The sequence below is a fragment of the Elgaria multicarinata genome, chromosome 1 (genome assembly GCF_023053635.1).
Source record: "Elgaria multicarinata webbii isolate HBS135686 ecotype San Diego chromosome 1, rElgMul1.1.pri, whole genome shotgun sequence".
NCBI classification, from domain to species: Eukaryota; Metazoa; Chordata; class Lepidosauria; order Squamata; family Anguidae; genus Elgaria; species Elgaria multicarinata.
Window position 1 is genome coordinate 178,019,486 of NC_086171.1, and position 27,368 is coordinate 178,046,853.

A 27,368-nucleotide genomic window follows, 5' to 3' on the forward strand; every position below is an offset into this window, starting at 1 on the left:
TCTCATTTTGGGAAAGCAGAAGTACAAGGTGAAGGACATTTCAGAGAATTGTATTTATTTATTTATTTATTACATTTTTATACCACCCAATAGCCGAAGCTCTCTGGGCAGTTCACAAAAATTAGGGTGCAAGGCTGCCTGGTCACTGAGGTCATCCGAGGGCATGCTCCTGGTGGTCCCACATAGACCCATCCGCCGATTGGAGTCCACCAGGGGAAGAGCCTTCAGTGTGGTGGCCCCCCTCCTATGGAATACCCTGCTTCTGGAGGTAAGGCAGGTGCCAACTTTGTATTCCTTTCAGCGCCTCCTGAAAACGTCATTGTTCAATGAAGCCTTTCATTAATGACCAGCCAGGGTTCACAGTTCACTTTTCATTTTGCTTTTAAAAATATATTTTAAAGTGTTTTATTCTGTTTTTATATAATTTTATCTTGTACACCGCTCCAAATTTTTGAATGGGAAGCGGTATATAAATATTGTAAATAAATAAATAAATAAAATAAAAGGGTGTACTTTAAGAAAAACTAGACTCAGTTCCTTGACCTATTACATTCTCTGTCTATTTACTTCTTTACCATATTTATATCCTGCCCTTCCTCCAACAAGCCCAAAACAGCATACATGAGATTATCTCTAAGGATGACAGTTAGTGACTTGCTCACAGCCTTTCCAGCAGGATTTGAACTTGTACCTCTCTAGTCCAAGTCCATCTCTTCATCCACCTCACTGGCCCAGTTCAGGCATATATATCTCAGCTTATTATTAAGCCAAGATATGCATGACCCTTGTATCCATGCTCAGTCCTTCTGGCACCCTTTCCCTTCCCATCAGGCCATCATTGAAGTTCCTGGTTAATTAACCTTGGTTTCTCATTAGATCCAAAACAAGATGGTTTGTGCCAAATCTGGCACACCAATCTGAAACCATAGTTTGAAGTTAATTTCAGATCTTGGGTTGTTCCTATCCTGGCAACTATAGTTTCCCGGTTTGGACATAATGAGAAACTATTGCTAATTAACCCCAGAAATCTTCAATCATGTTGCTCCAAGGAGGGAGGAGGGAAGGGGGAGCGTAAAGTTGGACCATGTAGGCACAAGGCTCATGTATAACTCAGCTAAACAAGTCAAAATATGGATGGCCCACTGACTCTCACCTATGAATTTGTGAAAGCCTCCAGTTTCCTGCAAGTTTATTTACAGATATGAAATAAATGAGAAAGCCGAAAAGTATCTGTGCAAGCTGCAGAACAGAAAACTGTCATAGCTGCATAGTACTCCAAGTCAGAAGAGACATTGGGTCTAGGACATCCTATATACAAGTCATATGAGGGTGATTGTCTTGGGAGAGGCTAAAGCACAGTAACAGAGCACATGCTTTACATGTAGAAGGTGCCAAATTCAACCCACCACACCCAATTTCTCCAGGTAGGGCTAGAAAAATCCTTCCCTGAAACCCTGGAGAGCCACTGCCAGTATCGACAATATACCACTCAGAGAGCTTCGGCTATGGGGCAGTATATAAATGTAATAAATAAATAAAGGGCTAGATGGACCAATGGTATGACTCAGAATAAGGCAACTCCCTATGTTCCTATGAATGGCACTGATTTTGTCTGACCTCATGTACAGCACATTACAGAAAACTATCTACAATAATCACCACCCTGAGTCTGCCTAAAACATATATTGAATGACTGCAAATGCTTTCAGTGAAAGAACACAGAAAACCTTCCGAGAAAGACCATTAATATCCTCCAGTATTTGAGAGGGACAATCCCTGCAGCAAAATCATGATGGGTAAGGGTTCTTAATAGCATTCCAGACGACCAAAGACCTTGGGTCAAGCTTCTTTCTATATATTACATGTATCAGATGTATTACATATACTAGGACTGCGAACTTTAATTGGTTGAATTAGTAGATTAATCAACTAAACCTTGAGTTGACTAATCAAAGGGAAATCTTTTTAATCTGTCAGGACAAATGTTCATCAATGTGATTATGAATCACAGGCACACTTCTCTTCAAAAGAGATTGTTTTGGTTCTGATGTGTTAACTATAGCAGAGAACGAGAAAAGTATTAACGAGGTAGCTTGTGTGTTTTTACACTTCCCTAAATACTCCAGAAATATTAGCATTCATGTAAGTGCTTTTTGAGTGATCAAAGCAATTCGCATTCAGTATCCCAGGATTCCATAGAACAAATCTGTAATGTGAGTCTGCGTTATTATCCCCATATTGCAGTTAGTGGGGCTGAGGTTAAAGAAGTGGCTTACATAAAGTCTCTAGTGAGTTCATGGCTGAGTGAAATATGAACTGGGTATTCCAGCAACTTTTCCCCACTATTCTTGAAATGCTGATACTATGAAAATAAATTCACATTAAGTTCACTTGATTAAACAGATACAATATTAATCAGCTACAAATCATTTCATTTGTTGACAGTTCTAATAAATGTATGCATACATTCACATACTACATTGCACCAAGGTGCACAGTTAAGGAAATCAGGAGCTCTGCACTTTTCCTAATGCAAATTCAGTCTAAACCTCCTTCAAAATCAGCGCTCATTTTTCCAGCAATATCTGAGAACCAGAGACACCTCTCAGGAGAATTCTACCCCCTTTCTGCAGACCTAGTGACTTTTAGAGGTTTATTTAACTTCCATTCTGCATATCGCAAACAGATTCGAAAACTCTCTGGGATTGCTTGATTGACATGTGTGCAATGCCACTCATGTGTTGAGAGACCGGGGAAAGGGTGAGGCCCAAGAGTCAAAGCAAGCAACTGGTGAAGTTAAGAAGTCCCAAGCTCTATTCCTACTACTATTTTAGTGGTATACTCTATGGTATGTTCCTTCACCTTCAAATGAAATGTAGTCCACTGATAACATCAACTTGACCCTAGTTATATACCAAAAAAGATACGGCTAATTGATGCCAAGGGTACATTTGTACCAGCTATATTTAGCCCAATACATACCTGGATATTGCACAAACAGATGATGCAATCTGTGCTTCATCTTGAGTCCCTTTGCTGATTATTGTGCCGTTTCGAGGTTCTTAGCATAAACATTAAAACCTTACTGAAGAGGTGATAAATTCCAGGATGTCCCTTTTGTTAGTCTGGGCAAATATTCCAGGATGTCCATCATCCTGATTTTCTCTACTACCATAAGAGAATTTTTCTCCCTATTTTTTTTTTAATCCTGACATTACATATAATCTATGCAACAAACTACACCCAAAGACATACTATTTCCTTTCTTTTAGGGGAAAGAGAGTTATTTTCATAGTCCAAGCTGCCAGTATAGCCCAAAGAGACATGGCCACATTGAGACATAACTCTAAACCATGGTTTAGCATTAGAATAATATGCCTAGCGCCCATCACACACTCTTCCTGTTTCCATTTTAGATTAACTGCAGTTTAGTGTCCCGTATAAACACTAAACTGTGGTTTATCTTAATTATCCCAGGATGTGAAAACAACTCAGCTTCATAAATTGTGGTCTGAGGTTAGCTTATTTCCACTAACCATAGTTAAGATTAACCACAGTTAGTCCAGGTTTGGATGATACAGCAAGCTGTGCTTAATCAAAAATGGAAGCAAAAGTTCAGAACTCCTTTTCACAGCTGTAATGGGGAAGAGTATGTGAGCTCAAGAGGAGATTATACTCATTCTCATGATGTTAAACTATGGTTTAGCATTACATCTGAACCAGCTGACAAGTTGGGCATAACTACCTGAGCACATATTAAGTACTGTGTGTAGTTTGTGAGCTGCTCACAATACTGGGAGGAAAAAGACAAAAATATAGAACGTGTGGAAAAAGTAGCATTGTGGCATAGATGGACAATGAGCACAGCGAAGCATAAAAAATACAAAAAGGAGCACTGATACAGAAGAACCCCAAGTGTACAACACTGATTTACATCAGCATAATGATAGCAACAGAACGATATCATCTGTAATGATATCTTCACTTCCTCTGCCCCATCCCTGAAAAAACATGCTTTTTACAAGAGTGTGTCTAGCTTCTGACATGGGTTTTGTAAGACGGAAACACAAATCACTAATCAAATAGAAATTAAGGTCACCTCATCAAAGTAGATCAGGATAATCCAGATGATAATTTTGTTCTTAGATTTCTGGAAAGCCTTTGATGAGAACCCTCACAAAAATCTCTCAAAAAGTTACACAGCCATGGGATGAAATGGAAGGTCCTTTTCAGCATCAATCAACTGGTTAAATACAGGAATTAAGAGAGGAATTTATGAGTTGTTACCTCAGTGAAAAGAGGTGTACAGTGAAGTGCCTCCAAGGATCTGTACTGAAACTTGCTCTTGTTAACATATTCATTAACAACCTGCAAAAAGGTGTGATCAGATTTGCAGATGATGCCAAATAATTTAAAGCAGTTGAATCATAGGCATGCTGTGAAGAGTTTTAGAAAGCTGCCATAGCTCTACAGGGAAGAACAACAAAATGGCAAATGAATTTCAGTGATGATAGATGCCAAGCAACATACTTTGGCCCCTTTCAGGAAACACGCTAAACCATGCTGCTTAACCACAAAATGGTTAACGGAATGCATTCATTCCATTAACCATTTTGTGGTTAAGCAGCATGGTTTAGCGTGTTGTCAGAACGGGGCCTTTGAGGATGAATACCCTCAGCAAGGTTGAGTGCCAAATTAGCTATTTCTACTCATTTAAGAGAACTTGAAATCACTACAGATACGTAGCTCTCTGAAAATGGTAGTACGTATGTGCTACTGTCACCAAAATGATAACAGAATGCTATGAATGATTTAAAAAGACTACAATAGAGCATCTGGCCATCTTATGTAAAGAAAGAAAGAGGAAGGAGCATAAAGAGGTGCAACAGAAGTGACCAGGAATATGATGTCTTTTATTCAAAGAAAAGCTAAAGCGGTTAGAAATTTAACCTAGAAAAGAGATTCCAATGAGGAGATAAATAAAATATACAATACACATAGATTTTAAGATACTCTCTGCTTTTTCTACAAGACACAGCAGAAGAGGGGGGGAAATATCATATTGAATTGTCTGCTGGTCCATTCTGGACCCTTTCAGGATACAACATTGGGATGGAGGCATGCACAACTGATTTGGCAGAATACAGGTGTTTATGTATTATGAATTTCCTGTAATCTTCCCTCCCTTCACCCAGTTCAGGAATGCCTGGTAAAAACATGGGGAAATCTACATATGCTCAGGATGCTCCAGGATTAGCAAAGTAATGAGTAGAATGAAGTATTTTTCCAGACTAGCTCCCAATCTTGCATTTTGCAAGATTATTGCGAACTATGCACATATGTTTAAATATGCCATAGCAAGGCAAGAGGGAGTGATTCTAGGGACTCGGAAGGGCCAGAAATCAGGTTTCATGCTTCATTTGCCTTTCCTTCTAGTCCAGGCTAGGTTTGACACACCCTTCAGCTTTATGATTTATTTCTTCCTTGGAATAGGGGGAGGGGGATACAGGCAGCAGGTCAATTCTCAGCCGAGACTGCAGTGTGCTGTCCTTTCTGTGGGAAGCTTCAGTGTAATGAAAGTCTGAGTTTTTCACCTAGAAACACAAACAGCTGCTGAGCAACCCGCTTCATCCATCCCCCACCAGCTAGACACAAGCAACCCTCCAACCACTTTTGGGGGTGACTGGTTATATATATTCACTTGTAAATCAAAGAACCTAATCTTTCCTATAGCTAAGAGATGGGGGAGTAGGGAATATGCATTACACAAAAGTATTATTACTATTTATTACATTTATATCCCGCCTTTTTTCCTCGAAGGAACCCAAGGCGGAGTATATAATCCTCCTCCTCTCCATGTTGTCCTCACAACAACAACCCTGTGAGGTAGTTGGGCTGAGAGTATGTGACTAGCCCACAGTTACCCAGTGGGTTTCCTTGGCCGAGTCAGTGGGGACTAGAACCCAGATCTCCCGACTCCCAGTCCAACACCTTAGCTACTACACCACACTGGCTCTCTGCATGTATCTACAGTCATACAATTCCCCAATGGCAATGCTCCCTGTTATTCCCTCCCATGAATTTGCCAATGCTTCCTCTTCAAAAATGCATCTCTATTTGCTACACCAGACCTATATGCCACACTTTCCCCCAATTCTGCCAGCGGTCAGCAATGCTAACATAAATCCTCCAGTGGTAGTTTGGCTCTGCATTTCTACCCAAGCTTCAACTCTATCCAGTGTGCTGGGTTACTAAGAGCTGCTTAATGCATGATGGTTTACCTACACAAAGATAATACACTCACATTTCAAAATGGCACAAGTATTACACTTGCCATTATTAAACTCACATCGTTTTCAAACATGACAGCATTCACCATGCACGAGTTTTCCTACACAGATCTATTCTCAGTGGTAGAAAGCTGCCTTACACAGAGCCAGGGCATTGAGCCATCTAGCTGAGCACAGTCTACATCAGCCTTCCCCAACCTGGTGCCCTCCATATGTGTTGGACTACAACTCCCAGCATGCTCCAGCTAGTCATGCTGGTTGGGGCATGCTGGGACTTGAAAACCAACACATATGGAGGGCACCAGGTTGGGGAAGGCTAGTCTACATTCAGGCAGAGCCCTCCAGGGTTTTAGACAGGTCTTTTTCAAAGCCTTTAGTGGAGACTAAAGGATTTAACCTGGGACCTTTTGCACACAAACCATGTGCTATCTCTGAGCTATGGCCCTTTCTCCATTACTGTGCAATACTGCCCCAGTAACATTTATTCTATTTTGCCTTTCTGCTATTCTGCTATTATTCAACAACTGTCCCTATAGTAAAGATAGTATCCCTACTCCACCCTCTCCACATTCTAGCCTCATATCCCACCTGTCATAGGTCCTTCAGTCCTCATGCTATGGCTTTTCCATTATTCCACTGCTGAGCTGAGTTTCCCCATTTCTCAGTTGCTCCTAATTCCCAGTCTCCTTCACCATACAAACTGTTCTGCCTGGGCGCCTGCAGCCTTATCTCCTCCCAATTCCAGCTCTGGTCTCCCACCCCACAAATATAGTACTACTGGCACCCTAATCAATACCATTTCGCTAGTTCAGCCAGTCGCAATAGTTGCCAGTCGCCTCAAAGGGTGTGGTAGTTTTGCAAGATATAGACAACACGTGACTCAAAAATGCAGACAATTCAAAGGATCCCAAGTTTCTAGAAGCACCAGTCTAGTACGATACCCATTTTCCCAGACTTTCCCCTCCCAAACGCAGATGCTTCTGTTTGAATTCTCTCTTCCCTGCACACAGCTCAGTTAGAGAACAGCATTTACGTTTGGGGGTGGGGGAGAGAGAGAGAGAGAGAGAGAGAGAGAGAGCAGGGAGTTTTATATTCCATAGTGATGGATCATTACGAGCCGTTGCATAGAAACCAAATTGTTGGTGCTCAGGAGGTGCTGCTATTTATTCCGGCTATGCTAAGCGTAGGACATTCGCAAAGCAGCCATTCCTGGGCGTATGTCTCAGAGAGGGATTCCAGGTGGGGAAAGAGTAAGAGAAGCAATGAAGCACCAGCAACGTCTGTTCCTATGCAGATCTCCCTAGTAACCAAACAGAGTCTATTCCTCTCTGTCTATTCGGGGAGGCATCAACAGATCCACCACCACCCCCTGCAGCCTTCTGCCCCTCTTGTCATGTCGCAGGCTTGCATTTCAACTGCAGCTGGCACAGAGCTATGTTAGCGACCACTCCCCTCCTTCACCAACAGCAACCAGAAGGCAATGATGGCTTGCTCTGTGCCCAGCATGTCTGCTATATCTTGCACGCACACACCCCTTATGGGAAAATACTCACACAGCCTAGCTTACAATCCAGCTGTCCGCAGCATCTCATACTCCCTGCTCTCTCGGCTCTGTGTGTGACAGCTCATGTTGTAGTCACAATTTTGGTTTCTCTCTCTCTCTCTTACACACATACACACACCCCACTTTCACTGCACAGCCATGAACTGCTTACAGGAAAAGCAGAATATTGGCATGATATAGCTGCAAACACAGAAAAGGATTGTTGCCATGGTCCCTCCCTAAGAGAATAAATGAGGTGTCATCCATTTTAGCACTAATACTTGCATTCCCCCCACCCTCCAGTCACATACAACCAGTGCTCCTGAACTCCTGGTCTAGGTTTGTTCTATTTTTACAGTTCTGCCTTGCTAATTCAACCTCCTCTGCTTCATTAGCCTGAAATAAAGAGAGCTGGGGTGTGGGGGACGCAGCTTCTCTGTTCCTTGGCCTGCCAGTATATTTTGAGCAAGAAGGATTCAGAATAGTTTCTCTTCCATCTTGCCCACTTCTACTACCTGTTTTGTGTTTTCCGGGGTGGGGGGAGAGATTTTGGCCCACATTTATTTATATACCAGCTCAGCCAGGTTGGAGATGCTTCTTTTGCAGAGGGAAGGAAGGGACTATTTGCTATATTCAAGGGGCAAACAAAAATATGAATGAATGAAGGTGGCAGGAAAGCTTCCCAGAATGCTGACAGCTGTAGGCTGACTGGATTGAATAAAGTGCCGTACTGATGATTGGCTTTCCTCTGGAGTAGACCTGGCTCCTTACACTTCCAATCCCCTTGCACTGAGCAAAGCAAGGCAGCCCCCAAAGCAGCCCCAATCTGCAGAGAGAAAGGCCAAGACGAGGATCCCACCCCAGGCAGCCCAAACCCAAGAGCGCGGGTCTACACCTGCCCTCTGGAGGAGCACTTCCTCCTCCCACTCAAGTCTCCCCAATAACCTTCAACGAGCCAGGCGCGCTTCCAGGAGCCCGAGAAGCGCAGGGAGAGACCGACTCACCGAGCATCTGGCTGAAGAGCAGCTGCTCCAGGTCGCCCAGCACAGTGACCACCAGCTCGGGATCCACCTTCAGGAAAGCCTTCTCCTCCGTGGGCGCCCCTTTCCCCGCCGGCTGGGGCCCCGTTTGCTGCTGCTGCTGCTGCTTCTGCTGAGCCGCCTTGCCTTTGCTGGAGAGGATCTCGTCGTCCGACTTGAGGTCGTCGCCGTTGCCGGCTTCGGGCGCCTTGCTGAGGGGTTTGACCTCGGCGTAAGGCCCGCGCGGGATGCGGCTGGGCTTGCCCAAGTTGGAGGGCAGCGGCGCCAGCGGCGGCGGCGGCTTGTTGGCGGCGGCCGGGGCGAGCTTGGCCTGGAAGAGCGAGTGCTCGGAGCGGGAGAGGTTCTTGGACATGAGCGACGAGGGCGCCTCCTTGCCGCCTTTGAGGCTCCGGCCGCCGAAGCCCTTGGCCGCCTTGGCCATGTCGTCGCTCCACTTGGGCTCGTAGAGCTGCATCTTCTTCTCGCTGTCCGTCAGGAAGGACAGGTTGGTGAGCGACTTCTGCTTGCGCAGGTTCGAGGCCAGCGGCACGCGGCCCTCCACGCTGCCCGCCTTGAAGACCTTCAGCTCGGCCACCTTGGGCGCCGCCACCCCGGCGGGGCCCTTGGCGTTGGCGCGCTTCTGCATCATGGCCTTGTGGCCCTCGGGGGTCGCCGTGGACGCTGCTGCCGACGCCGCCTTCTTGAAGCCCCTCAGTTCCTCGGACCCTTCCTCGCCGTTCAGCTCCACGTCCTGCGGCAGGCTCCTGACGTTGCTGCTGCTGCTGCTGTTGCTGCTGCCGCCGCCGCTGCCAAGCATCTTCCTCCCGCCCGCCGCGAGGAAACCATTTAAAAGCCCAGCCTCTGAAGCACGGAGGGAGAAGAAAGAATGAAAGAAGAAGAAGAAGAAGAGAAAAACGGGGAGGACGGGGGTGGGGGGGAGAGGAGGAGAAAAGGAGGGACGAGGGGGGAAGGAGGAGGAGGAGGAGGAGGAGGAGGAGGAGGTGGGGGGGATAAAACAGAAAAAAGAGACACGCTATGAAAGCAGCCGGTGCCACCTTCCCCGCCCCGGGCGCGCTCACCGAGGCGCACAGCGCACAGCCCCTCCTATCTCCTCCAGCGCCGCTGAGGAGACTGAAGGGGACCAAAGCGAATGCCAAGGCAAACAAAAAAGGGGGCAGCGGCTCCCCTCTCTGCCTGCCTGCCTGCCCGCCCGTGAGATGCTCTCCGGCTCGGCAGAGAAAGGGAGTGGAGTGGGGGGCGCAAGAGACGCGCGCGAGGCTATTTCTGGCTCTGCGAGGAGGAGGAGGAGGAGGCGGCGGCGTGTGTAATTGTGCGTGAGGGTGTGTGTACATATATGAAGCAGTACGCGTGCGCGCGCACCGCCTGCCTCCGCGCTTGAGAGGACTGGGGTGAAGATAAGGGAGCTTTCGATAGGGAAAGGCAAGCAGGCGCGCCCAGCAGGGTCGAGGGGACTTCAGCCCCTCGCCAGGGAGGCAAGCGAGGTTTGGGTTGCGGACCTGCCTAATACCCTGGGAGCATTTTTGGCTCTCATGTGACATAGAAGTCCCTGCCCTGAGAGGACCAATACAAGTAGCCCCAAGGCTGATCTTTAATTTGAAAAGGAAAAAAAAAACATGTTTAAAAGATGCCCACATTCAAGACCTTCCCTCCTTTTGTTCTGGAAGTCTCTCCCTATATGCTGAAAACCAGACAATCTGCACATGCTTGTATGCAGTCTTCTAATAATCATTTCCAAGCATGAAAGCCCCTATCGAATCTGGACTCAAGTTCTCTCTAGGATGCCCCAATATTGGGCTTTACTGCTAACCACATCCTTCACTTGCTGCAGTTCCACAGTAATAGTTCCCTAATATAAAAGATGCCTGCTAGAGCCCAGTCGGCTTTTGCGCTAATCGTAGCATGTTTCTCAGCATGCACCCATGTAACAATATATGTACATATTACATCATGTGTTAATGACCGTACAAATGGAAAGATCCCCACTTCTTATCATGAAGGAACTTCCACATAGGAATTCAGTCAAATATGTAGTATCCCTTTCTGTCCCATGTCAAGTATGAAAACATTTGACTGCCACTCAGAAAGTGGTAGAAAAGGAATGCAGGAACTGGAGCCCCCTGTGCCTTGCACTGGCAGAAGAACAGTCTTTCCCCATGCAGAATGGTTTCCCACTTTCTCAATCAGAAATGTAACACAATTCTAAAAGCAAATAAAGAGGCAATAAAAAAAATTCAAGAGGGAAGAGCAGAAAGTCAATCAAAGGTGCAGCCAAAGGCCTGACAAACCAAACCAAACCAAAATCTACCTGATGACAGGAGCCCAATTAAAAGGAGCCTAGATGATATTTCAGGAAAGAGTGTTCCACATCCTGCATGCCACAACAGAGAAGACCCTTCCTATGTTTTGGCCAACCATATTTCTGACAGAGGCAGAACATGAAGAAAGGACTCCACAGTTGACCATAGTAGATGGGCAGGCTGATATGGGAGGAGAAGAAGAACCCAGGCTGTTTAGGGTTTTAAAGGTGACCAGCAGTGGAAGCTGATGGCTCCGATGTCAGTGGGGCAGTGAATTCCCTCCGTATTTCAGTCAGAACCAATCAGAATTCTAATGGAGCTATCAAAGGTGTGAATTAACTGCCCTACTGACATCAGAGCCACCAGCATCCACTAGTGACCAGCATTTTGCCTGAAATGGGCTACAAGCCAGTGACAATGGTATAAAGCCAAATCACAAACTCCCTATATTATGAATTTTTAGTGTCCCAAGGAAATGACCTTCCAGATATACCCTTGCAACCTTCTAACTACAATGAGAACTACTGTAGCCTAGTGGCAAAGAGATTGTGCTGAAAAGTCTGCAGTTCAAATCTTGTTTCTCGCAAAGATTCTTTACTTGATCTTTGGTAAAGTACTTCTCCAATAATAATACTGAGCTACCTTACAGGTTTGTTGTAAAGATTAGTGAGATAATAGCCCAATTCGCACATAATGCCAATTCATCAGTTGTTTAAACCATGGGTTGTTTGGGTCATGGAAATCGAGCAAGTCAGTGTGCTGCCTCCTGCCTGCTCACCATTTTCACTTTGCATCCAGTTTCTTAAACAACAGAGGAACACCCTATTCCTGGATTGCTTGATGTAATGTCCGAACCCAGAACTCTGAGTTGTTGAGGGACAGACAACCCAGAGTCTGAACCCAGGGTTTGTTGTTGGGTTAAAACTCTGTGTTGTTTGTCCCTCAACAACCAAAGTTTCGGGTTTGGGTGTCGCATCAAGCAACCCAGAAATGGAGCGTTGCTGGGTTGTGCTCAGAACCCAGATGCAAAGCAGAAATGGTGAGCGGGTAGCAGACAGCACGCTTGCTAGCTCATATGTAGCCCTGACAATTCATGGGTTACACAACCCATGAATTGTCATTATATATGAACCAGGTCAATGTGTGTTAAATACTTTGCCCACTCATTTATCAACTACATGAGAAGCATTATTAGATTTCACCTGCTTTAGAAAGATGATGATGATGATGATGATGATGATGATGAACTTTCAGACCAGAAAGTTTATCACCTCTGTTCTCTACAGGGCCTAGAAACACTTTTTGTGGAAACACAGTGTTCTGAAGATACTTGGAAATACATCTCACTGATTTCAATGGAATATCTTTCAAAATCAACATGCATAGGAATGCTGCTTCAGCGTAAATAGCAATTATAGTAGTAGTGGGATGCAAGCAGAAAAATCCCCCAAGTGGCAGGATTAAAACAACGTATAATTTGATGTGTCAGTTTCCAAGAAGATTTCTTTGTGTCCAACCATAACTGGCTCTTAACTGGTTGAAAAAGAAAAACTGCTAGTAGAGAGTCATCCATTCTGCAAAAGGATCCTAAAATTAAGTAAATAGGGTCAACCTGATGATGTCAAACCAAGAAAGACTCAGCTTGCCTATTTATGGGAGAGTGTTGGTGGTTCCAACAGACACCCATAAAGCAAACCGCTAGGAGAGGAAGTGTCCACTCAGCCCTGAGTCACTGCAGCATTGCTGGTCAGCAGAAACTAGCCCTGAAATTCCCTACCAACTTAGATAAAGTAGGGCAGGGCTGTTATCTCTGCATGGACAGACAGTGACGTAGATCTTTTATGTCTCATCAATGTTACTCATCTTATGTGGGCTCTTCCTGGAGTTTCACTTGAGCTGCAGCTGTTCAGAATACTTTGCCTTCAGGGCATTACAAGGAGGGGATGCCTTATCAGAGGCAGGGCAGGAACCAAAAGAATCTGAAGAAGCACTGTTTACAAACAGATTGATATTAGTAGCGTCAAACTCCTTTTCCTTGCATGAGATCAGATTTATCCCAAATGAGTCTCCACTCCAGCCCCCACATGTCCCTGTCACCACTAATTCACCCTAACTCACCAACAGCCAGCTCAATCTAGCCTTTCTCCTTATCTGATGAGCTTCCACACCAGCCCAGTTTGTTAGGTGGTCCGCAGCATATGAAAAGAGGAGGCAAAGTCCTTGCAAATAGGCCAAGATATGCATTTAGTCCTCAGGGAGCTAATATGAACTAGTTTGAGAGATTATTTGGCTATGGCCGATTCAAAGACAGGTGTTCAGGGAAGGGAAGAGGATGACCTGATGTGTCTGATAAGAGGAGAGTGTTTATGAATTTGAGGGATAAACGTAGAAACTTCAGGTAAGTTTAAGGTTATTCATGTATTTGGCATGTTACGTTTTATTGTGAACCACCAAATACACTGACATAGGAAGATAGGATAAAAATAATTTAAGGAAGGAAGGAAGGATACAGACACTTTGGAGATCAGTTTATTGTGAAAGAGAGACCAGGCCTCACCCCATGGTTAGTCTAGGTTCCTTAGAGTAGAACATGTTTTAATAATGTATACTACGTTTCTAGTTCAGTTTTATGTATTTTACACTTATTGTTTTTCCCCACCTTGATCCAAACGGAGAGGCGGGTAAGAAATAAAATTATTATTATTATTATTATTATTATTATTATTATTATTATTATTACTACTACTACTATTACCTTCCAGATGTTTTGGGCTACAACTCCCAGCCAGCATAGTCAGGGATTATGAGAGTTGTAGCCCAAAAACATTTGGCGGGCACCAGGTTGCCTCCCCCTGGATTAGGACTATAAATGAAAGCTAGGCATTGCATTTCTATTCTGTTCTATGTGTGCTCCTTTGTTTCATTTTTTATTATATCTTTAATAAATGTATTTAAGTTTTAGACACCGAGTGTGTAGTGAGGTTAATTAGTTGGTTTAGAGGTACCAAGGCAGTAATCCTTTTTCTATGTCTTCTTAGGGATCTCTGGACAGGCACTGGGCCCAAGCAAGGAGCAGTCTTGCAGCTAACAGTGACTGGGGTCAAAGTCCTGATGGCCAGCTGAAGAAATGGGAATTTCCTCATGGCGGTTTTGGGAGGCAGTAGAATCCACATGAACCATGGAGTAACAGAAGGGTTCATAAACAACCATGAATCTTGTGGTATCTTAAAGGCTAATGGATTTATTATGACAGCCTCCCCCAATTTGGTGCATTGAGATGAGTTTGACTACACACACAGCCATTGATTGTGCTGGCTGGGGTTTGTCGTTCAACACATCTGAAAGGTACTGCATTAGGTGAGGCTTTCATGAAGCAGAAAGATTCAATACACTTAGTTATCCTCCACTATATCTCAGCCCACAGTCCATCTATTCATTGTCTACACACTATCAAGTCAATATGAGTGTTAGAAACAATAGTCCTGCCCATATAAGCACTAGATGTGACTCGGAAGGTATGTGAACAAGCTCGTGTGTGTGTGTGTGTGTGTGTGTGTGTGTGTACTCCCACGGTAAAAGCACCTAATGAGTGGGAGCCACAGTGGAATCACAGCCACAGTGCTGGGGAATTCAGAGAGGGGGTAATCCTTTTCCTCTGTACTATTTCCTTGATTTAAATTACACCCCCAAACACACACACACACATATATGCTATTGGGGGAATTTAGATCACAACTGATGAAAGCAAACACCTCCCCCCTGTTGCTGTTTTTAACTTCTAGAAGCTTCAGGAGATCCTGTTCACAGATCGCCCACATCATTTCTTTTTGGCTCTCAGGTGCTACAGCATTTTGCATCCTTTCACTGCAACAAATACAGCTACCAGTCTCATATTTGTTTCCATGGGCCAAGACATAGACATAGGAGCACATGCGATCATACACAAGGAAGATTCTTTCTCTTATGCTGGTGCAAACCCCAGTCCAAATACTGGTCCATCCACATCCCCAGTGCCACATACAGAGTCATGGGGTGGGAGTGGGAGGCCTGATTGAATCAAAGCCACATACCTGTGGCTCCTGTCCTGGGTTACAAACAGGAGCTCATCTCCATAGTAATAATTCCACATCATTCCCACAGCTTCCTTCACATACACAGCTGGACTCAGCTGTTGCTTCTGCATGCCTTCACTGTGAGTTTTTTGCCTACAACTACCATATTAAGGCTGCAATCTTATGCACACTTACCTGAAAGCAAGTCCCGCTGAACGTGGGTATTTACTTCTAAATACAAAGGCATAGGCAGTTTCTATACCAGCCCGAGAATCCGGGCGGGTCATGGCCAACTCTGTGTGCATCCAAATGATGCACAGGGACTCCCGGGGGCAAGGGGGGATGAGCACAGGTTTTCCCAGAGATAAATAATCCCTGGGAAAACCCGATCCTTCCCACAGTCTCAGGATCATCCCGAGACCGCGGGACGTGTAGGCGCCCATCGCAGCTTCTTCCCTCTTCCTTGCGAGTAGCAGGGGTCAGTAGAGTGAAGGAGCTGGACCAGGAGGAATCAGGGGTGGGGGCAGAAGGACCTTTTTTTTTCCCTTACATTTTTTTTCACTAGAGCGCAAGTGTGCTCCAGCTCTTCTTCTTTAAGAAAAAAAATGGCGGCCGCAACGGGTGTGATGCCTGGGATGTCACGCGGCCGTTTAGATGCAGGGCAATGATCCCGGAAAGAATTAAGTCCAGGATCGTCTCCCCTACGTCCCTGTACACCCTTATGGTGTAGAAAGAGCTGTAGTGTGGGGTTGCCTGTTGCGCTCTGATTTTGTCGGCATTTTTGCAGGCCTGACGCAAAAACTCTTTCAGGTCTTATGATCAGAGTGGCATTTGGACCGGCCCTACTATTAGGCAGAGTGAGGCAACTGCCTCAGGTGGCAGATGGACCTGTTGTTCCTCCAAAGGCCCCCTGACTCTTCCGCCCAATTGGAGGACAGAGCTATATGTGCTACACAGCCTTTCCTGCACCCCTTAAACAAGCCTTCTGCCCCAGGTGCGCTGGAGGAAGCTGTCCCACACAGGTAGTACTGAAGTAAGATTCAAAAGCCAGTCCAGTCAGCCTCTTTATATGGAATGGAATGAGCACCATCCGCCTCAAAATATCTTGCTGCCCACACACTGCCCTCTGATTAAGGGCAAATGGAGCATCTGCTGTCTACTGAGCAACAGGATTAGATCACTAGATCTTTGGTTGTGGAATGGTGCTGGCATTTGAAAAGCTGAGGAATAGCCACCTTTCTATTTCTGCCTGGGTCGAGAAAGTGGGATGAAAATGGCTGTGACATGTATATGCAATCATGGGATGTTCCTGCAATTTGACATTTAATTTCAAGAGCCCTTCAGAGGCACATCATGCAGAGAGCAGATCAAGTGTGGATTGCCCTATCTGCCCTGCAGATTGGAAGTTTTCTGTTTCCTTTCCAAAGCAAAACAAGCCAATCCAGCGTGGAGTAAAGCCCCAGGGGCAAAACTACTTGTGTTTCTGAAGGAAAAGTAAAGCTCAAAGTAGTGACATGAAAATTAATGTTCATTTCTATATCCCCTCATAGTGTACTTGAACCCCATCACAGCTCCTCTTAAAGCAGCAAGTCTCATGCAAGCCAAAACACAAGAAACAATTCACTTTCCTTTCTCCAAAGATTCACAGCAGAGTGAGACTTTGGCTCCAAAGTTCCCCCCCTCCATGATCTATACTAGCAAAGGAGAGTCCTTTACCTAACAGCCAGAAGTATTTTATGCCAGCAAATCCATATTATGTACTCAAGTAATACATGATGCAAAGCAAAACATTTCATAAATTAATTTGCATGATTAATAATTACTGCAATATATCTCTTTTTGTAGAAGCTGCAATTGCCTTGGCAAACACTGAGATTTCAGAAGGGACAGAGGGAGGAGGGCCATAATTCATTAGCTAGCAGGAAGCAAGTGGCATACAGGTCAGAAAAAGTACTCATTAGCACAACTTCCAGAGAGGTAGCCCTGTTAAGTCTGTTGCAGCAAAAACAACAGTCTTATGGCACCTAACAAATGGATTATGGCAGGCATCTCCAGTCTTTTGGGGGGCAGTGGGCGCATCTGGAATTTTCAGTGTGTGTCATGGGCACTCTCACAAAATGGCTTCCAATGGGGGTGTCTGAGACAGAGGTGGAATCTGAACTCCCAAACAGAAAACCATTCTTTTGAGCCCAAAGAAAGATAGCAGTGGAGGGCAGCTCTTTGCTTTGCAATAAGGCAGCCTCTCCGTTAATTTTTTTTTTAAAATTAAAATAATCTTAAGAAATAAAATTAAGCATCAGGATGGGTGGGGAGTGGGGTGGGTGCCAGTAGAGGTGTCCACAGGCTCCAGGTTGGAGACCCCAGTATTGTGGCATAAGCTTTTCTGGTCTAGACCTTTGTGTGCATACATATATGTGTTCCAACTGAGGATAACATTACACATTATAGAAACTGAATAGGAATGAGACATACTAGGTTTCTCTGCTCTTTCTGTAACATGCAGTATACCTTACCTTGTGCTGTGACATCATTACCCCACCTCCACTGGCAGCATCCAATGATGTGAAACAGGAGCTCAGGAAACATATTGTGCAATGACATCAGCATGGCATGATACATGAAAATTGTTCTACACATGGAGGAGTACAAAGGGAACGGCCATGCTAGGCTGCTGTCTTTGGCAGCAGGCCTGTGTCTGCCCCTGCTTCAATCAGCTTCTGAAACAAGATAGACGTTGTGCAGGCAGGCAAAATGTTGCATTTGACTCTTCTAGAAGGCAGCAGGCAGCGCTCTGAACAGTCAGAGATTTTGGGTGGAGTGGGGGGTTACAGAGCCTGCCACTTCTCAGAGAAGACCTACACATTATCTAGGGAAATGACATCTTGCAATATTTCTAGTCATGAAGGGTGCTACTATGATCTTCTGTGTGCACCCACTTACAAAAGGGAAATTAATGGAAAACCTTTCAAAACATAGTATCTCAGACATCCTATCCAATGAGAGAGGATCATTTATGCGAAGTCTGCCCTGCTCCAATTGTAATGGAGGAAGAAGAGGAGGGGTGGGGGGTGGGTCGGGGGGGGGAGAGGCAAGTGATTGGCCAGCAGCCGGATAAGAGTGGCAGAGGTGAAAAGGCACTTCACTAACCAGAATGATGGCTGTCCCTTCCAGTTTTTATCAAGCCATTGGCAACTCAACAACTGGAATTTTGCTCCCCTGGTCTGTACATCATGGGAATCAATCACTCTGCCCACCCACCCGCCCTGAAACCTATCTTCAGCTTGCTTCAAACTATTATCCATATCCAGCCCAAAGCAAATTGTGTGCCTTAAGCTTTACAACATACTAAAGGAAGAACTGGGATTTGAATTCAGGATTTGCCCAGGCTCTTAAGATGCTTCATCAAGGCTTTTATTCCCACTTCCTTGTCTTATTCAAGGAATTTTATAAGGGGTTCAGATGTCGGCATCTTCCCTTGGTAACCTTCCTTTGTCTTTTCACCTACTTTTCCTTATCACAGGAAATTCATTAAGGAGGGAAAGATGGAACAACAACACAATGTCTTCCAATTGGTTGCACTAGGAGCCCTCTGTCTACAACCAGCCAGAATCTAAGAGCGTCATCAGATAGGGCGAGGGGCGGTAATCACGTTTCCCTACTGTCGCTTTCCCCCCTGCTTCTGTCCCATGATACATCCTCTTTTTTCACACGGGGAAGAAAGACGAAGTAAACAAAGACCACATGGCCTATTCAGTGGGCATTTTTATGGAGCTGCTTTTCCTGCACATAATATGAAATGGCGGCATGTTTCACTTAAAAAAAATCAGATTTACTGGAGTCTTATTTTGTCGTGGAAAGACCAGAAGGAATGGGAGATGCGTGGGAGGTGGACGGCATTGTCAAAAAAGTGAGTGGCCAGTAACAAGAATGCAATAAAACACTTGTCTGATGACGCTCTAAGTCAGGGTGTTGAATCTCTTTCCTCCTGAGACTTAAATTCAATTTTGGAGAAGCCCCTGATGGCCACATTCCAGGGGTGGGAGGGGATAAATGTAAAGGGGGGGCATACTCAAAAGGGGTGAGACCGAAATATCCTAAATGCCAGTATATTGTAGCTTATAGCTCTTCTTGTAGTAACTAAGCCTTAGAAGAGGCATTTCATCCTTTTAGAATGGGGGGGGGACTGCACAAAAGTCACAAAACCACCCCATGATCAGCAGTCAGGGGAGGGGCCAGTGGGAGGGATCATGACCATTTGTGGGGGGGCCCGGAGGGCCAGATTAACATTCAGGCAGGCCAAATTTGGCCCACGGCTCTGAGTTTCAACACCTCTAGTCTAAGTAGTTGCATTATTGGGGGTGGGGTGTGTGTGACTCAGCCAGCTTTTAGTTTCCAAAGAATGTGCTCTTCACATACAGGAAAGGAGAAATGGTCTTATCCAATGAAGTATCAAAGACAATGCATCTGATGACTGCAGTAGGCTTGCCTGCGGTGTGGAGTTTTTTCATGGGCTCTTGAGTGATAGAGCTGCAGTAATAAGGATGATGAAGTTGGTTCCTGACTTCAGCTTCCTTCCTCAGGGAGCCTGTGGCTGTAACCCTAGGCACATTTATTACGGACTGAGCTCCATTGAACTCAGTGGGACACTTCCAAGTAGACATGTTGTTCATCTGTGACACAATCAACAATAAAGGCTGGCCATCGCAATGCTTGAATTAAGACTGCAAGACTGCAAGCAGAGATAAACAGGCACATCACGCACCAGAAGCGAATAGCCTGAACCACCCTTCTCTGCCCCATCCCTAGGGAATGGAGCCTGGCTGAATGCTTTTGCCTCATTCATGGTATCCAAATGAAAAAATCAAGAAGAAAAAAAGGAAGTGGGCTTTGCTTATAGACAGGGGTTGTTGTTGTTGTTGTTGTTTCCGCTAATTATCCTTCCTGTGGGAGGGGGCAATTAGCTTTATCTGGTGACCTCACAGAGGATACCATGGCAACTGACAGAGGACATTACTATGAGTGGGGAGAAAGAACTGAACAGAATTTTCCTTCAGGCAGAGAACTCAAGAGTCAACTTTTCTGCATGCAGGCAGAGCCAATAGTGGCTCTTAGTCACATCACAGGAACTAGGATTTGGGGAGTGGGGAATGATCAGATCTCTTATTACTTAAAGCCTGAACTGATATTTTTATGAAACATTGGCCGCACCCCCAATAAACAATCTAAAAAGAGATGTTTAAACTCTTCCAGCCCTGAGACAAATAGTAATGAAGTTGTACTCCAAAACATCTTGAGGTACCATGTTGCCTATTCCTCATGTAAACTATTATTTATTAACAAGCCAGGATCATAAACCAATGGTTTGAATGGAGAATGAGGAAGTAATAAGGGACAAACACACGGGCAGAGAAGTGACAGTAACAAAACACGATTTTTCCCCGTGTGATGATGCTCTAGGACTCACCACTGCTTGTGCATGTAATGTTAAACCATGTTTTAGCTTTACATGAGAAAAGGACTAGAGTTAGCAAATCTGCTCACACCACACAAAGATTGTCAGTTCCCAGTAGCAAGGATCAATTAAAATATTCATGTCACAGGCCAACAGTTCCACCAGCTTAGCTCCCTTGGACATATGGCCATTAGGTACACAGCAAGTAGTAATTACAAACAGATGAAACTGCCTTTTGCTAGGACAGTCCATCAGTCCATCTAGTCAAGTATTGGCAGTGGCTCTCCAAGATCTCCAACTGAGATCTTTCCCCAGCTCTTCCATCTGAAATCCTCATAACTGGAAATGGTGGTGACTGAACCAGTGATCTTGTACATGTAAGGCATGTGCTCTTCACCACATGCACTATGGCCCCTTCCCTGCAGCATTGTAAAAGCAATACTGACATTATTCTATGAAAGGTAAAGAAAGAAGAAAAGCAGCAGCCACAGCCAAAAGAGTCAAGAAGCAACGCACATGTCCACTGAAACACTGGAGAGTACCAAATAGTCTCCCTGGACAATACTGGAAAAGGCCACAACATTTTCCCATGGAGGAAGCAGTTCCCAGTGGTGACAGTGCTGCTTGTGTAGCAGACAGAATAGATGTAAAAGAAATGGGTCACAATCCCGCCATTGAGAGACACACTTCCACAGGGCCAGATACAAATCCCCAGGTAACTCCCACTTTTTCCAGCCAGCAATAAGTGTGCATACTAGGGTAGCTGTTTCAAATGGTTTTAGGCCAATGCTTCTGAATCCTCAAGGCAAAACAAACCAATATTCCCCAACATAGAATAACTTCCAAAGGAGTAAGCAGTGTTCATCTGTTGCAGAAACGTCATTGTTGTCCAAACATAGGGAGAGCTTATTCAAGAAAAAGAGAAGATTAAAAAATGGATATATAAAGGGGGGGGAGGAGGAATAGTGTACTAGTTAATCCATTGTCCTACCTTAAATGTTGAATAGACCAGAGCAATTACTAAAACATTTCAAGCCAGCTTTGTTATTCTAAGCCTAGACAGCTCACCAACTCTGACTGGCACAACATGCGGTAACTGGAATCCAACAAACATGAAAGACTAAAGTCGGGGAAACATAGCTAGAGGGACACAATTTCTATTGAGATTGAGGGATATTGCACAAACCTACATCGTTTAGAGCAGGGGTTCCCAACCTTTTGGGGTCTGCTAGCATATTTTGAATTTTGAGGAAATATTGTGGGTACCTACACAAAATGGCTGCCATGAGGACCCATGGCCAATCTGAAAATAGTTGCCAATGAGGACATGGGCAGTCACAACATTCAAATAGAAATACATCTCACCAAGGTGTGGAATGGTATTGTCCTCATGCCCTGCTGCTTTTAGGTTTCCCAGAATGCAACAACTATGTGGATAACAACCCATAATTAAACAACAGTGGAGAGTTCGCACATAATTACAACCCATGATTCAATGACAACCCATACTCAACCCATATTCTGGGTTGTTGTTATATGTGAACCAGGCCATAGAAAGCATGAGAGTTAGATCTTATATACTGGTGGGGGCGGAAGTGACTGTATGTTTCTTTCCTCCCACCCACAAACATGGCTTTGTATAAAGAAAACATTACTTCAATCAAATTAAGCAAATATTTATTTTCTTCATACTTCGAATCATGCAGGAAAGTCTATAGGGATTCATGATGTCTGGAAAAAGCTCATATTTCAGAAGGCATACTGCTAAAACTGCTGCCAGCAGAAAATGAAATCCCAAAGGAGTTTGACAGTGCGCTCCAAGATATTCTTGCCTTCCACAGAATTCAAAACGCCTTGTATGATGGTTCTCTATCCCACCATGCCCCAGATCTTGCAAACTGTGCCCTAGCAGCAGATTTTCCCAAAATGTAATAATTTGAGGATGCAAAAGTCTATTTCTGTATCATATTTATTTGAAAGTATTTTTAGGCCACCTTTAAGGGTGGAACCCTCCCAAGTTGACATGTAAGATTAAAAAAAAAGAATAGAAAATAATAACATTAAATAAAAACAGTGATTACAAATAAAACCATCAGCCACAATTTTTTTAAACAAAAGATAGTGGCCTGGTTCAGACAACACGCTAAACCATGCTGCATAACCACAAAATGGTTAAGGGAATACAAAATGCATTCCCTTAACCATTTTGTGGTTAAGCAGCATGGTTTAGTGTGTTGTCTGAACCAGGCCTGTGACTACAGGTGGCCCTTCAGAGCTTTCCTAAAGAACTCCAAAGAAGGAGTCTGACACACACACACCCCACCCCATGGAAGCTCATTGCCAAGGTTTGGGGCACTGCCAAAAAGGTCCTCTCCCTTGCATTTACCAACCTAACCACACTTTGTAGCAGGCAAGTGAGAAGTGCCTCTGTTGTTGATCTCAGCATGCAGGTATGTTGCTATGGATGAAGGCAAAAAAACAAAAAAAGGTAGCCACACCATACTATAAACTCCTTATTGCAAAACACTGTGGCCGTAGCTAGACCTATGGTTTATCCCAGGATCATCCCGGGTTCGTCCCTGCCTGAGCGCTGGATGCCCTGTGTGGTACTTAGATGAACAGGTTTGACCCCAGGACAATCCTGGGATAAACCTTAGGTCTAGCTATGGCCTGTGTCAAATGGATCCAACGGACCTGGAACCACGTGTCTTCACTGTAGTGCTCTAAGTGTGAAAAAGTGAAGATTACCGGCATCTAAGGACATCATAAGGATGCTTTAAGAAAGATTATAGGTAGTGAACTATATGCTACTATGATCCGCACAAGCGCCAGACTATAGATCTCCATGAAAGTGAAAAACAATTGGATAACAGAGCATAGGTAAAGCAAAGAGGATCTGGCCACTCTTGGGAAAATATAAAGCCCATCACCACCACCTCCAATCTTCAAAAGACTTTACAATGAATACCTCTCTACTCCGAACTTTACCAACCTGGTACCCTCCAGTTGTTTTGGACTACATTTCACAGCATTCCTGACCACTGGCCTTACTGGCTGGAAATGATGGGAGTTGCAGTCTAACTGAACTGGAGGGCACCAGGTTGGGGAAGGCTGCCTTACTGTGTTTCTGGACTCATCTGTGGCATTTCTAAAGTCCGGAAGGGATTTTGAATGTCCAGAGCTCCGGCTTTTATTTTATGAACAGGAGATACAATCCACTTAGGCGCTGCTTACACACATAACCCATTGATAGGAATGAAGGTTGTGCGCCAGAACACTGCTTGCCAAATTGAAATGAGGAGATCTAATCATCTTTAGTGATGTTGTAAATTTCACTCCCTCAAGGAAAACATTTTTCCCCTTTTCTTTCTGGAGTGGTTCCACATCCTACAGATGTGCTAGATAGCAAAGTATAAGGCTGGAGAAAGGCAACCATTTTTAAGGACGTGCAAAAAAGAAAGAGATTTCACTTTCCATCATATACACCAAACATCCTCCAAGGTGGTGCACTCCAGATGTGCTGGACTACAACTCCCATCATCCCCACCCAGGTTGGCTGGGGCATGCTGGCAATTGTAGTCTAATACACCTGGGGGGAACCAACTTGGGAAAGGCTAGCACACCCAATCCTTTTGTCCCACTGTCACCTGTGGTCAAATACATTTTGTAGGGTTTTTCCAATCTACCCCAAAACTTGTTTAGCAGAGGTGAAAGTGGGCAAAGTGCACACGCTTGGAGGAGCCATCCCTCTTCCAAACTGCAACCATTGATTTTCATGCAGTTGAGCTAGAATCTGAACAGAAATCTCTAGACAGATGGCATAACTCAAGTTTTATCTTCCCTTTATCACCCTGTACAACTACTGCAAACCAAGAAGGGCATGGCTGAATCCCAAAGTTGGTACAGTACATCAATTTGCGCATTGGAACGACTCATCATTCACAAACCTAGACTTGCCGTTCTCTCCCCAGTTCTTGGTACCCATTTCAATAGCAAAGAGCGAAATGCTCATTTCTGTTGCTGCAGAAGCTACCTTCCCCACCATCACACAATATAATATACTCTGTGGCATACATCGTACTATGGAAGCACAACTGGTAAAAAAACACCATACCAACCTCAGGAGGTTGCAGCCTTACTTTAGGTCTTTGTTTGTTTTACCCATACCAACCTGCAAAAATTCAGTACGAAGCGTATCTCAAATGCCTAACAAACATTGGAATAGAATTGAACAATTGACCATGGATCTTGGAAAGTTAAAAATGATCCATAAATGAACCTCCCCCACTTCTCTCTCTCTCTCTCTCTCTCTCTCTCTCTCTGTTTTTATATTCTTTGCACATCCCTGGAGCATCCCACCATTCTCTTCTTCAGAGCCAGCTCCTTTGCTACCTAGGCAACAGCTATCCCAGTATCATTCAATTTTTTAAAAAGAAGAAGAACAGAGAGATCTGATGAATTTACAAAATCAATTTGCACAGGGGCATTTCTTTCTCCCCCCCCCAATAATTTCTACAAGAAATAAGATAACTCAATTTCCCCTCTTCCTTCCTCCCCACTCCACAACCCTCCTGGTGTCTCAGTAGCTGCAATAAGCTGCATGTAGCCTGCAAATATAGCTGAGCCAGAAGAAATGGCAGTGAATTGTTCATTGAGAAATGACTTTGTAAATGTGGATTCAACCACTGGCCTGGTGGGGGTGCAGGTAAAACACTGGTGTAGACAGGATGCACCAGGCAGCAGCTTCTGTTAAGTGCAGAGTCTTTATTTCCCAATTCTCATCTTTGGCAAATGTCCCCTGTGGATATAAGATCTCTAGATGTCAGAGTGCATCTACCATGGAGCTCAGTGGCTGCATTTTGCTCTCATTTTTAATGCAACCGCCAATCTCATTTTCAAACATCCTTTGAAAATGGGCTCTCCCTGCTTTTCAGAGCAAGGGAAAGCGAGTAAAAAGAAGGAGGAAAGATGGGCTACACAGTCTTTGAGCAAAGATAATTGAGCAATTAAACAATTAGAGGAAAGGAACAATGCCGCTGTATTTTTTTTCCCTATGTAGAACTGGGGTTGATTTCAGTTCCAGCCTCCTGATAGGATGCACCATAAGCCTTCTCCCAAGACAGCAGTGAAATCAATTTATTCTACATACTGTCCATTCTTCCTTGGCTCAGCCGGGCAAGGTTTCATGGGGAAAATCCCCACAAAGGTGGGAGATAGCTTCCCAGAATAATTACATTTATAGGAATAATAGTGTTTGTTCTGGCAAAAAGGCTGAAAGGAGCCAATCAAGGGGAAAGCAGATGCCACGATGAATAAAATTACACGGGAGTTGTTCTTCCATGTAATATGTTGTAATGAGATGGGGCTGAGCTGGATGACCTCAGGGTCTCTTCCAGCACAGTGATTCTGTGGTTGGAGTGTTGAGGTCTAATCAATACACGGACTGCTGAAATGATCAAACCTGCCAAAACAGTCTGACAGTGGGGCCATTCAGAAGACACCTTAAACCACGGTTTTAACCATGGTGAATAAGACTTTTTGCTTTATTCACTGTGGTTAAAGCCATGGTTTAAGGTGTCTTCAACATAGCCAGGCTTTCTGGCTTATTTATTTATTTATTTAATACATTTCTATACCACCCAATAGCCAGAGCTCTCTGGGTGGTTCACAAAAATTAAAAACATTCAAAGTATAAAACAACAGTATAAAACCATAATAAAAAATACAATATAAAAGCTCAACCAGATAAAAACAGCAGCAATGCAAAATTACAAAATTAAAACACCAAGTTAAAATTTATTTAGAGACTGTTAAAATGCTGGGAGAATAAAAAGGTCTTCACCTGGCTTCTAAAAGCATATAATGTAGGTGCCAAGCGAACCTCCTTAGGGAGCTCATTCCATAGCCAGGGCGCCACAGCAGAGAAGGCTTAACCATTGTGGTGAAAACCATGGTTTAAGTTGTCTTCTGAATGGGACCTTTGTCAGGTAAAATAGTGCACAGGTATCTTTTCGTTGCCATAAGCCTTTGGTGACCTCATCGAAAAGAAACCAAACCCTGGCTAAAGTGCTTGTGCCCTTGGAGTTCTCCTTGCTCTGAGAATTGGCTTTCAAGGACACGACAACATGAAAAGGATTAAAAACCAACAAGATCATTAATATCAGCCTTCCCCAACCTGGTGTCCTCCAGATGTATTGAACTACAACTCCCATCTTTCCCAGCCAGCATGGCCAACATATCTGCCATCCAAAACATTGGGAGGGCAGCAGGTTGGGGAAGGCTGAATGATAGGACTATTCAGAGCGGCACATGGAATTAGCTCCCAAGTGTGATTCCTCCTGTGCGAGAGATGAATGCATTTATTACACAATGTAGCCTTAGAGAAAAACAGTTACCATGCGGAATGGAATTACACCGGGTTACTTTGCCATATAATTTATATTTTGAAGGCGGGGGGGGGGGGGGGAATCAGGATGTGTAGACAGGGTTATTCAGAACAATACACAGAATTACCTTCCACATGTTTTATGTTTTACACTCTTACAGTGCACCAATCCTGATTTTTAAAGAGCAAAGCAGCTGAGGAGGCACTTTTGTTACGGTTTCTCCCTTGGGGATTCCAGACACATGTATCTGAAATCAGCATAGAAGTGTCACAGGCCTTCAGCTACTACTTGCATATTGTGGCTACGCA

The 27,368-nt window shown here is 44.4% G+C and overlaps 1 protein-coding gene across 1 annotated transcript in view; it reads right to left on the reverse strand.

Moving 5' to 3' along the window:
* Positions 1-27,368, reverse strand: part of NAV1 (neuron navigator 1) — a 327,863-nt gene that overhangs the window by 199,531 nt on the left and 100,964 nt on the right. Inside the window, exon 4 of the mRNA XM_063143867.1 lies at positions 8,838-9,713. Coding sequence (XP_062999937.1) covers positions 8,838-9,713 — 876 coding nt within the window. The remainder of the gene's footprint in view (positions 1-8,837; positions 9,714-27,368) is intronic.